Below are 12337 nucleotides of genomic sequence, written 5' to 3'. Positions count from 1 at the left end.
ATAAAAATCTAGACTGATTTTTAAAATAATACATGTGTATTGCAGGCAACATACTTTTTTTGTAGAATTGATAATTTTATAACTTTCTTTTGTGTTTTTTAATAAAGGAGTAAGGTGGCTAGAACAACTTGGATGATTCTTTTTGGTTCCTATCCTCAAACTAATATATAAACTTGGTGTAACAAAATGGTAATATATCACTATCTGGATTTTAAACTGAAATGTAATTCCTCACTCTTAAGATTCTTCATTATTTGAAAAATTAACCTTTTATACAATACTGTGATACACATTTGATGCATTTGACAGTCTTTGAACTAATCTACCTTGAAAAATTATGCTAAATTTAAAGTTGCGCTTGCAAAATGGATTATAAAACAGTAATTATCCTTCCTATCCAGCCTGGCCTAAGTAGTGCATAAAGCAATTTCTTTGTAGCAGCCTAATCTGGGACTTTTTGTTTATTGGCAGCAATTAGAAGCATTTCTCTGCAGATGTTTCTTCTAATAGCTTCTCCATGACCTGAACTCCTGTTTCAGAAACCCTGAACAAGTCTACATCCATTTTCAATTTTTAAACACAAGCCAACAGCTATAGACTTAAAGAAGCCCTGAAACAGAGATGCTTGTCTTTCAGATGAAATTAACCTTTCAGTATGTGGTCACTGCAGAACTACATCACACTGAGTCCTCTCTTGGCAACATGCTGGTGCCAAGGCAACTGTTAGCTTCCCTTTATTTTATGTTTCAGAGCATTACTCAGGTTTCAGACACTCATGCTTCTTGAACAGAAACAGAGATAAACTGTTACATATAGAGAATGTAATCTTTGTTTTCTCATTAGAGCTAAATGTTCAACTGGTAAACTCAGCTTCACTGGTTGCCTTGGGCTAGATAATGTAAACTGGCTGTGAATCTAGGACTTTTAAAAGTGGCTTATATAAGAACCAGTACAAATGAAAGGAATGCATTTGTAGAAGAGGGTGTCGTGGTTTAACCCCAGCCAGCAACTAAGCACCACGCAGCCACTCGCTCACTCCCCCCACCCAGTGGGATGGGGCAGAGAATCGAAACAAAAATAAAACTCGTGGGTTGAGATAAAGACAGTTTAATAGGACAGAAAGGAAGGAAAAATAATGATGATAATAATAATACTAAAAGAATTAGACTATACAAAGCAAGTGGTGCACAATGCAATTGCTCACCACTCGTTAACCGATGCCCAGTTAGTTCCCGAGCAGCGATCTGCCCCTCCCAGCCAACTTCCCCCAGTTTATATACTGGGCATGATGTCATATGGTATGGAATATCCCTTTGGCCAGTTTGGGTCAGCTGTCCTGGCTGTGTCCCCTCCCAGCTTCTTGTGCCCCCTCCAGCCTTCTTGCTGGCTGGGCATGAGAAGCTGAAAAATCCTTGACTTCTTAGTATAAACACTACTTAGCAACAACTAAAAACATCAGTGTGTTATCAACATTATTCTCCTACTAAATCCAAAACACTGCACTATACGAGCTACTAGGAAGAAAATTAACTCTGTCCTAGCTGAAACCAGGACAGAGGGAGGGGAAAAAAAATCTACAAAATTAATGTTTTGCTTCCTAGGCAGTGGAGATGTGAATAATGAGAAGGACTGAAAGTGATTTGGAGAAAAATCTGCATCTTTGCTTAATTCTGGCAAAATAATTCCATGGAAACCATGTAGAAATTGTAAAAGAGAAAATACCACTACAAAAGTCTCCTCATAAACACATGTGATACAAATGGTGCAGACATCTGAGCTGGTATTAACCTGACCTGGAATGTTTCCAGAAGAGTACAGCAATGTGTGACCACACTCTCCCGAGTGCTGGAGCAGGGTTTGCCCTGGGAGCACTTGGCAGTGCCTGAGAGCTTGGCACAGCATCATGAAAACAAAGCAGTTTGTCCCTGGTCCTGAGCTGGAGTGATTCCACGTTTGTACTAGGAACTAAGAGACAGGTTTTAAACTTCACGACATAATGAAAAAGTCTAATTTAAAGTGAAGACAATTTTAAGATCTAATCAAACCCCATAAATAGATTCTGTTTAATTTTGCCAAAATGATGTGTAAACCCAGTTCTTTTCCTGTGAGAGGATTTTCTGCTGTTTATAGCTCCCTTTTTAGCCCTCCTTTTGGCTATTACGACTTTATATGGCTATTACGACTTTATATGGCTAATACTGAAGAATACTGTCTTTTAAATTCTGTTTTTACATTCTTTTGTCTTAAGTGATTTTGCATATATTTTTTGCAGAAGGACACAAAAAAAAAATCAGTGTGGCATGACTTTTTGTTGCTGATATTCTTCCACTGCCAAAGAAAGAAGAAAATTATTCCCTCTAGTGCCACTGCTTTGGTATAAGGATGTGTATTATTATTCCTTGATATATACTGCCATGTGACATTTTTAAAGCACCTCAGTAAAGGATATTGAGTTATTTATAAAATGTACAATGAAATTAGACAACCTATTTAAATCAGTCTGTCATAATGTTTGCATTTTCCACTGAAAGATAAAGAAAATAAAAATACATAGGAAAGCTGTGGTGGGTTGACCCTGGCTGGATGCCAGGTGCCCACCAAAGCCACTCTATCACTCCCCTGCTCAGCTGGACAGGGGAGAGAAAATATGACGACAGGCTCGTGGGTCAAGATAAGGACAGGGAGATCACTCAGCAATTACCGTCACAGGCAAAACATACTCGACTTGGGAAAAAAAATTAATTTAATTTATTACCAGTCAAATCAGAGTAGGATAATGAGAAATAAAACCAAATCTTAAAAACACCTTCCCCCCACCCCTCCCTTCTTCCCAGGCTCAACTTTACTCCTGATTTTCTCTACCTCCTCCCCCCGAGTGGCGCAGGGGGATGGGGAAGGGGGATTTCAGTCAGTTCATCACACATTATTTCTGCCGCTCCTTCCTCCTCAGGGGGAGGACTCCTCACACTCTTCCCCTGCTCCAGCATGGGGTCCCTCCCACGGGAGACAGTCCTCCATGAACTTCTCCAATGTGAGTTCTTCCCACGGGCTACAGTTCTTCATGAACTGCTCCAGCATGGGTTCCTTCCACGGGGTACAGTCCTTCAGGAACAGACTGCTCCAGCGTGGGTCCCCTGCAGTGTCACAAGTCCTGCCAGCAAACCTGCTTCAGCGTGGGCTCCTCTCTCCATGGGTCCACAGGTCCTGCCAGGAGCCTACTCCAGTGCGGGCTTCCCACAGGGTCACAGCCTCCTTCAGGCATCCACCTGCTCCAGTGTGGTGTCCTCCATGGGCTGCAGGTGGATATCTGCTCCACCGTGGACCTCCATGGGCTGCAGGGGGACAGCCTGCCTCACCATGGTCTTCACCAGGGGCTGCAGGGGAATCTCTACTCTGGCACCTGGAGCACCTCTTCCCCTTCCTTCTTCCCTGACCTTGGTGTCTGCAGAGTTGTTTCTCTCACATCTTCTCACTCCCCTCTCCGGCTGCAATTGCTACTCCCCTGTAACTTCTTTTCCCCTTCTTAAATATGTTCTCACAGAGGCGCTACCACCATCGCTGATTGGCTCAGCCTTGGCCAGCAGCAGGTCTGTCTTGGAGCCGGCTGGCATTGGCTCTATCATCGGACATAGGGGAAGCTTCTGGCAGCTTCTCACAGAAGCCACCCTGTAGCCCCCCGCTACCAAAACCTTGCCACGCAAATCCAATACAAAAGCAAAAAATACTTGGCATTCAGAGCAATTTACTAATTGGGAAAAAATTATCCACACTGTGTCTTGTCAGCAAAAATTCCTCTCTCATTCCAGCAATTCAAATCCAAAAGGCAAGGTTAAAGACATAGATTCAGACTGCATGTATGACATTAATCTTAATGCATCAGTCTAGATATTTGATTAATCTGCGTGATTATAATTTATTTCTGGGCATTACCACTTGCTAAATGTTCCAATCACTTTGGGCAAACCTTATGAAGTTTTCCTCTCTTTCACAATCCAACTGCAATAAAGCTCATTGCTTGGCTTAAGAAAGCTGCTTTGGATGCCAGCTAACTCACAACATTGCTTTACTTGAAGAGTGCCAGGGAGAAGTGCTTGCAGAGGCTGATTTTTAAGAACCACTGAGCAGTCTCAGCAACCCTTGAGAGCCATGAGCATTTAACTCTTCTAAAAGGCAAGCCTGAGATACTAAGAATTGAATCTGTTCCTCCACATAATGTTTAACCATGTCAGGGTAGTAAAGAGTTTTTTCACAAAGAAGTGGCATATATTGCACGTTCATAGAACTTCAACCATTGCAAGCTTTGTCTTATTCACCCTCATTCACCCCTACAGCATTTAAGTGCACTCTGTTCGATTTCTGTATTTCTATACCACTTAAAAAGATCTACTAAGAACAAAACATTCAGCACAGCTTTATGTTCAGAACTAGCGCTGCAAACATTAAGATGGTCCTTTCTCTTCTTTCTCAAGAGTGTATAATTGACATTTTATCTCTGTTTCAAACAAACAAAAAAATCTAGCACAAATTTGACATCTGGCATTTTAAAAGCTATTTTTCTCTGATGCAAGTCTCCATATCACCTATTTTCTCCAGTTTCAACAATAACACCAATTGTATTTTCATGTGTCCAAGTTTCCAGTAATTTAAAGAATCTGATTAAGCAGGGGGATTGGCTAATTTTTGCTCCTTTTAATATATTGTTATTTAGGGTACAATTTATTCTCCTTACTTCCCCCAAAAGGAATAGATTTTTTCTTAACAGCAGGATCATTATTTTGAGAACAGACATAAAGTCCCCTCTTTAAACTATACTTTAAGAGTTTACTTTTATACTAGAAGAGCTACAAATCAGAGAGAGATGTTTTTCTTACCATAATGAGGAATTATTGCCCAAGCCATTGCAGAAGCATAGATACCACCAATCATCCAAAACATACAGAGCCAACTCAGGTGTTCGCCTCGTTTCTCCTGAGCAAGCATTTCCGAAAAATAGGAGAAGACTGTTGGCACAGCTCCACCAATCCTAAAAGGAGATATATATCATGGATTAAGGCAGAGCGTAACAGATAGTTAAAGTTTGAACAAGCCCATAGTTGCAGTCATTTAAAACCCAAACTACAAGCAGCTTTTCTGGCAAGAGTGTTTTTTTCTCAAATTGCACCATGTATCGGAGAACTCATGAGGAAACTTTCACCAGTTTGGACACAATTTTTGTCAAAGATTTCCTTGAAAACTATGTACAATTTAATATGTTTAGTGATTCAAGTGGATTGTCAGTGGCTGCTGGAACAGAAACCAGCACAAAGTATTGACTTTCACCATTACAAAAATCCTGTAATCATGGCAGTCTACTGACAAGTGTCAAAATACATTTCTTTTAACTGAAAATATTAGTAGTTTTCCCAAAGAATGATAGTCTGAAGGTTAGTTGGACAAAAAAAAGTTTAACTTGGTTTTACAAAACTTAGTCTAACTTGAATTATGTATCATTTTCAGTACCAGCTTCCAGATTATCTTTTACTGTCTTTACCTCTTCACTACCAATGCAAGCTGTCAAATGTTCCACAACAGAACAAGTCCTTGTGGGTTTTATTTTTCCTGCTGAAGAAAATACCTGTGAAGCTTGAAGAGATATTCTCACATACCAGATTACATACTTTAAAGCAGTATCTCATTCAATTCAAGGTTTGAATTTTTAACTGAACTTTAAAGATAAATGCATATTTATGCTGTCATCTCAATGACTGCCAAACTGGGAAGAAAAAAAAGGAAGCTTAAAACAGATTAAAATAAATATTTAAAAGGAAAACATGAATACAGAAATGGTATTTCAGTCCTAAGAAAATTCAGTGCCATAGCAATATGGTTTATTTTAAGACATCTTCAAGTACAGCAATGAAATACTGGATTGAGCTGTTACACTTGTTTAGGGGTCTGCTGTTTTGTCACTTCCTTCTAGACAGCTCTTCATGAAGTACTGCCAGTCAACTCTTAGCTTTACAATTAATGTTTCCCATAGTTGAGACTGCTAGATCTTATACTCTGCCAGTTCTGCAAAGGTTCATACATTCATGAATTCTTGTTAGGTATACAGCTAACAAGAGCTGTATCTCATTTCTGGTCATGGGTGAAAACACTAAAAGGCTTCGCTAGTGAATTGCCCTGTCACAGGCAATGGGGGCGAATTGTCCTCAGAGGTTCTCCTGGAAGCCCAGGGTGAGGAACGGTGGAAGGGGCATAGCCAAGGGTGGAATCACAGCTCATTTTGCTGTGATGAGGAAGCCCTGCTAGCTCAGTGGTGCTATGAACTGGGGGGTCTCCAGTTCCCAAAGTATAAGCAGATTATAGCTAGGATTTCTTACCCTCCAGGGCTCAGGCACAGCATTGAATTGTACTCCCACAATATTCCCTGAATACAATACTCCTGGATCTAATTAAGTTCTTTTTCTAATGTTGAAAATTCACTAGCAGAATCAGAAACAAGGTCTTCCTCTTTCCTGCCTAAGCTGGAAAGCGCTGATGAGGAGTTATATGTGCCCACTTCCAAGAAGCCCTAAATTAATACATTGTTCATGGTATGCAGGACAGTATCATTCATGCAATAACACCCTACCTAAAGATGTGTGGTCTTGGGAGTCTGGGGAGGTCCCTGCTGACTGAAAGCTAGCCAACATTATTCCAATTTACCAGAAGGGCGTGAGGGAAGACCCAGGGAACTACAGACCTGTTAGTCTAACCTCAGTTCCTGGAAAAATTATGGAGAAGATCATACTGGGTACTATTGAAAGGCATTTAAAGAACAACGCAATCCTCAGGCACAGTCAACATGGGTTCACAAAGGGAAAGTCCTGTTTCACTAATTTGATATCCTTCTACGATAAGGTCACCCGCCTAGTGGATGAAGGGAAGGCGGTGGATGTGGTTTTTCTGGATTTTAATAAGGCTTTTGATACTGTCCTTCACAGCATCCTTCTGGACAAGTTGTCCAACTGTGAGATGAGCAGGTATGCAGTGCACTGGGTGAAGAACTGGCTGAACAGCAGAGCTCAAAGGGTTGTAGTGAACATCTGGCTGGTGACCGGTCGCCAGCAGTGTTCCTCAGGGTTCAATTCTAGGGCCAGTTCTGTTCAATATATTTGTCAATGATCTGGATGCAGGAGTTGAATGCACCCTTAGCAAGTTTGCTGATGATCCTAAACTGGGAGGTGCTGTTGACTGTCTCGAGGGACAAGAGGCCTTGCAGAGGGATCTAGATAGATTGGAGCATTGGGCAATCGTCAATGGCATGAAATTTAACAAGTCAAAATGCCAGATTCTGCACCTAGGATGGAGTAATGCTGGGTACAAGATTAAATTGGGAGAGGAGTGGCTGGAGAGCAGTCCTGAAGAAAGGGATCTGGGGGTGCTGGTTGACAGCAGCCTCAATAGGAGTCAGCAGTGTGCCCTGGCAGCCAAGAGGGCAAACTGCATCCTGGGGTGCATCAAACACAGTATAATCAGCCGGTCAAGAGAGGTGATTATCCTGCTGTATTCAGCATTGGTGCGGCCTCACCTTGAGTACTGCGGCCCCACAATTTAAGAAGGATGTTAAGGTCCTTGAATGCATCCAGAGGATGCCCCATGCCTGTCAGTTTTTAAGAGGCATTTAATCAATGCCCTTAGTAGTATGCTTTAACTTTTGATCATCCCTGAAGTGATCAGGCAGTTGGACTACATGATCGTTGTAGATCCCTTCCAACTGAACTATTCTATTCTATTCTACAATTATAAAAGCAGCCTGTTGGTCTGGATCTGAAGTTCCTGAAGGCAACTGCTTGTGTAGGCCAACTACCTTATACTGTGTCCACATGGTCCATATCTCTGCTGGAACATTTTGAAAGTTGTTATGCATACAGACCACTTGCATGTCCTTCCTGTCTTGGCCATTAAGAGAAGGGGGATCTACAAAACTGTGAGAGTTTCTTGCCAGTATACATAATGTACAAAAGTGGTGGTAAAAGTCAGCTTGGGTGGATTTGCATAGGCAGTCACCTCAAAACTGCTAGTTACAAGAAACTTCATTCACAGTTTTGGATTTTAGCTAACTGTTGATTCCTCACAAGAGTGTGATGGATTTAAGCAAGATCTAAATGACAAGTCTAGTGCTACTACATTGACATCAGTACTTGTTGTTAGATCCCAGTAATGTGGAAGGAGTACTGCAGGTAGCTTTAAAGATATTTTCTGAGGAAGGGCTAAGAAAGCTGTCTGAAGGTGAGTCTCAGTTTTAATGAAGTATAGTCTAAAGTCTTTTGGAAAAGAAACACTCACTATATGATAGTACATCTTAAGAGAGACGCTTATTCACAGGGGGCAATGGGCAGGGAAAAGGTTCTTAATAGCTTTTGGTTACATAAGTTAACCACATCTAATCTGTATTTCCTAATATTTCTGTGGGTTTGGAGAAGAAATTTGGCCAAACTGGCAGTTTTGGCAAATTAAAAGAAATCTCTGTAGTCTGGACATAATGTTTGGTTTATAAAATAGGACACGTTTATTTAACCTTTTTTATTTTGCTCATGAAAAAGAATCAATTTCATCTGGGAGCAAACATAGGAGGTTGTCTGAAGAATTTCTAAACTGCAGTTGGTCTCAGTTATATATATGTTTATTTCAGCTAGGTTTTTACTACATGAAAACTTTGATTACTTTTAGAAGTAACATTTGGGCTGGGTAAGCATGATACATTTTCCCAAATTGTATCATCTTTGGTTATTTCAAGGCAACCAAAATTAAATTTGCTGGGATAATACAAATATATAGTGCACTTTTAAGCACATTATTCTAAATTGAGTTGTACTTAGAAAAACTGCATCTAAAATGATCTAAAATTGCCAAAAACAGTAAACTAATTGCTTAGAAGAAATAAATACTTTTTTTTTTTTTGTAATAGAGGTTAGATAAAATTCTCTAGCTGAGATTAATACTTCACAGTGGCAGTGTTCAGTGGCAGTTCAAAGGCAACAACTCCAGTTCCATTCAAGTTAGCAGCGATATTATGAGTCATGTTCTGGTATTAGAGAAACCTTCCTTTGACAATTTCAAAGACAGATCTAACAAACAAGGTGCTTTTTGATGATAAATCTTTGCACATTCCCCCAATGGCTAATGATGAATACAGCTCACAGTTTCTTGTCTAGGTCTTTTTACTTTGTAGGAAGCCATGTCTAAAGCCCTCCTAGACCTTTATCTGGCTTTGGCATTCAATTTCCTTTTGAGTTTTGATTTTGGATTAATCAATGGAGGAATCAGAGTTGTGATATTATTTTACATAAAAAGAAATGATTTTGCAGACTGTCCAACATTTCTTTATTCTTTTCACTAGCTTAAGTTCACCTTTCAGACTTTCATATCCCTCAATGCCCTTTACACAGCAATATCTTAATATTATTTATACTGTTTTGTATTCCAAATCACTTTTTTGCAATGCAAAATTTTTACTAGTTTTAGGTTTTTCAGATGCAAAAGAATGATCAGAAGGGATTTTTTTCCCTGAAAAGTTTACTTCTATAAACTCATTTTGACTACAAGAGAATCTGAGGAAAATCTATTTTATAGTATTTTTTATAAATAAAATCTTCTATCAGATACTGGTTTTATTGTTCATGCTTCTTAACCTATTTTATATTTTCTAGAAGATAACAGACCAGTTTAAACTCTATACACCTAAACAATTTTATATCTTATGAATACTTCTTAAAATTTTATTGACTTTTAATTACATGAAATTGTCCAGATAACTCTCTGCCCCTTCAGAAAGCTCTTCTCCAATCTGAGTAGCAATACTATTTTTGCCTTTAAAACATATCATTCAGTTCTTTGCTTAAAATTATTCATATTTCATATTTGGGCTCTGATTCACACAAAATTACTGGAACAAAGCCTCCTCCCTTGATAACAGAGATATATATTCAGTGTCTTTCACTAAGAAAGGGGAACTGACATCTACTGTCCAAAGACAGGACCTCTAAAATGAAGAGAGGTTATAAAGAGAAATTAAGTTGAATTTCTATTCCCATACTATATTCCTACATTAAATAATGCACTTTTCCAAACAGGAAAGTTTTATTAACACACAGAATTGTAGAAATGAACAAAACCAGAGGAGCTTACCCAAATCCAGAAAACAAGCGACAGAAGAGGAAGAAGCCATAGCCCTGGACAAATGATGAAAGGAAGGCAAAGAATCCATTGACAGACATGCATATCAGGAGTGACTGTCTCCTTCCCACCTTGTCTGCCAAGCCTCCCCAGAAGAACGCCCCCACCATCATCCCAAGGTACACTATGCTACCTGCAATACACAAAAAAGATGTTGCTTTGTGAGCTACATAACTGACCACAATTGACCACACCAAAAATAGTCACATGTACTTGACTGATTTGCTTTTAGCGATCTTCTGTGTTTACAAAATAGCACAGAAATTATTTTCTCCTTTCTCAGTTAGTAGAAATTGTATGCATAGCTTTGCAAATGTACCTAGGGAGAACAGATTTCCTATTGTGTCTGTGTCATCTGTTAGCAGACACATTGAAGCTTAATAGAATTATTAAATGAGGTGCCTCTAGCTAAAACAATTAAAATACAGGCAAATAAGACTGAATGGGAGAAAGAATGCCACCATTTCCTCAGTAATAAACTGCATTCATGTTAAATACTGCAAAAATTAAAACTTCCCCTACAGAAACAAATTGTCTGAACATCTCTAGAATATGAGCAGTCCTGGGATTAATCACTGGGAGTAAGATGTGCTAAGTCTAAAGAAAGCTGATTATGAAACAACAGACACTTTCCATTTGAGATCTACAGAATCAAAGAAGTCCAGGTTGATTGTTTTTTTTCTCCCTCCTGCTTCAGTGTAATGCTTTATTTTAAAAGGTATTGTCCTGTATACAAAGAAAAGCACTGGAACAGTTTTGTTTGCAAAGAATTTTGAACAGATACATTACAGTTTATCTGAATACATTAAAATGAGATGGGGAAAAATTATTTTGGGGTGATTTTTTTTAAAGTTAATGATTTTTTCAAAGTTAAGTACTTTCCTACAGAAAGGTAAGTTGAAATATTTAACACTCTGACCATTCACATCTTATCATATTGTACATTATTTCCTTTCCAGGGACAAACCCTCTGTGGGACACTTGGCAAAGATGCACAACACATTGAGCAGACTGTCAGAAGCAAAAATAGTTCCCAAGCTTTGGACAGACCCAACCAGATCTGTATTTTGTTTGATACATGTATTATTTCTTCTTCTGCCTACTTTCTTATTGAGCTTCCCAGATTGGGTTTTATCTATCTAGCAGTTGCTACCATCTTGTAAGTCTACTACAGAGCAGGATTTAAATATAGAGTAGCTGGAAGCAGTTAAAATATTAGCAAGCCTTGTCCTGTGTCTCTTTTCAATTAGCCACAAGTACTGACAAATTCCCCAGTGACTCTGCTGGGCTTCAGTTGCTGTTGTGTAAAATTCTGGCCTCCAAAAGAATCACCTCTGCCCTGCAGAAGGTAGTTGGAAGGGAAAGAAAGCTGAAAAAATAATTAAATGCTTGGGCTTGGTTAACTGAATATTAACATAGAGGTCACTCATCAGTATTTCCATGCTTGGAATTCCATATGTTAACATCTGAAGTGCAGACATCTGCAGGGTCTCATGCACCACAAAAATGTCCCTGTTCCCCCTCATGTTTTGTACAGTTTCCACTGTGCTGCTTCCTTACGAGACATTGTTTTAAAACATTTGATATAACACACATCGTGTTAAATGTACATTAGCAAGATACAGAGTTATATCTCAGTTAAGTGAGTATGCTGTTTCTATTGCATTTATCACAATTAAACATCTGTGTGTACTTTCACATTGGATGCCTCAGTGATATACAAATGTTGGACCACAATCCCCAAAGGCTTTCTTACATTTTAGAATTTTTTTAATAAAAATGATGTTATTTATATTTCAAATATTGAATAGAAAACAATAGTATGAAGATGATCAGTATCCATCAGTTGTTTGTAAATTCAAGGTCCCTACAGAGTAATCACCATCTGATGTTGTCTCTGACCAAATCTCTGTCTTTTGTATTTTTTTCATTCTCTACATGATTCAGACAACTTCTGAAACCAAAGAGCAGTGCTTCTGCCAGGTACAATGTAAACCCACATATATATATGTATATATACACCTTGTATACAGAAGCAGTACCTAGAGCAGATTATTCTTGTTGGTCCATTCCTATCTCAGCTTCCTTATTGAAAAGAAAGCAGTCTATAACAATCTCTGGTTCAAATAATGAATTC

General features: G+C 38.9%; 1 protein-coding gene across 1 annotated transcript in view; it reads right to left on the bottom strand.

Annotated features, from left to right (window-relative positions):
* The window catches only part of LOC127029117 (synaptic vesicle glycoprotein 2C-like), an 84937-nt gene that overhangs the window by 58454 nt on the left and 14146 nt on the right, over positions 1–12337 (bottom strand). The window contains exons 2-3 of the mRNA XM_050914762.1: positions 10153–10333; positions 4872–5023 (exon numbers count right to left, since the gene is read on the bottom strand). Of these exons, the coding sequence (XP_050770719.1) occupies positions 4872–5023; positions 10153–10333 (333 nt within the window). The remainder of the gene's footprint in view (positions 1–4871; positions 5024–10152; positions 10334–12337) is intronic.

This window comes from Gymnogyps californianus, unplaced genomic scaffold (genome assembly GCF_018139145.2).
Source record: "Gymnogyps californianus isolate 813 unplaced genomic scaffold, ASM1813914v2 HiC_scaffold_78, whole genome shotgun sequence".
NCBI lineage: Eukaryota > Metazoa > Chordata > Aves > Accipitriformes > Cathartidae > Gymnogyps > Gymnogyps californianus.
The sequence above is the reverse complement of the archived record's forward strand: the minus strand, read 5'-3'. Positions and strand labels throughout refer to the sequence as shown.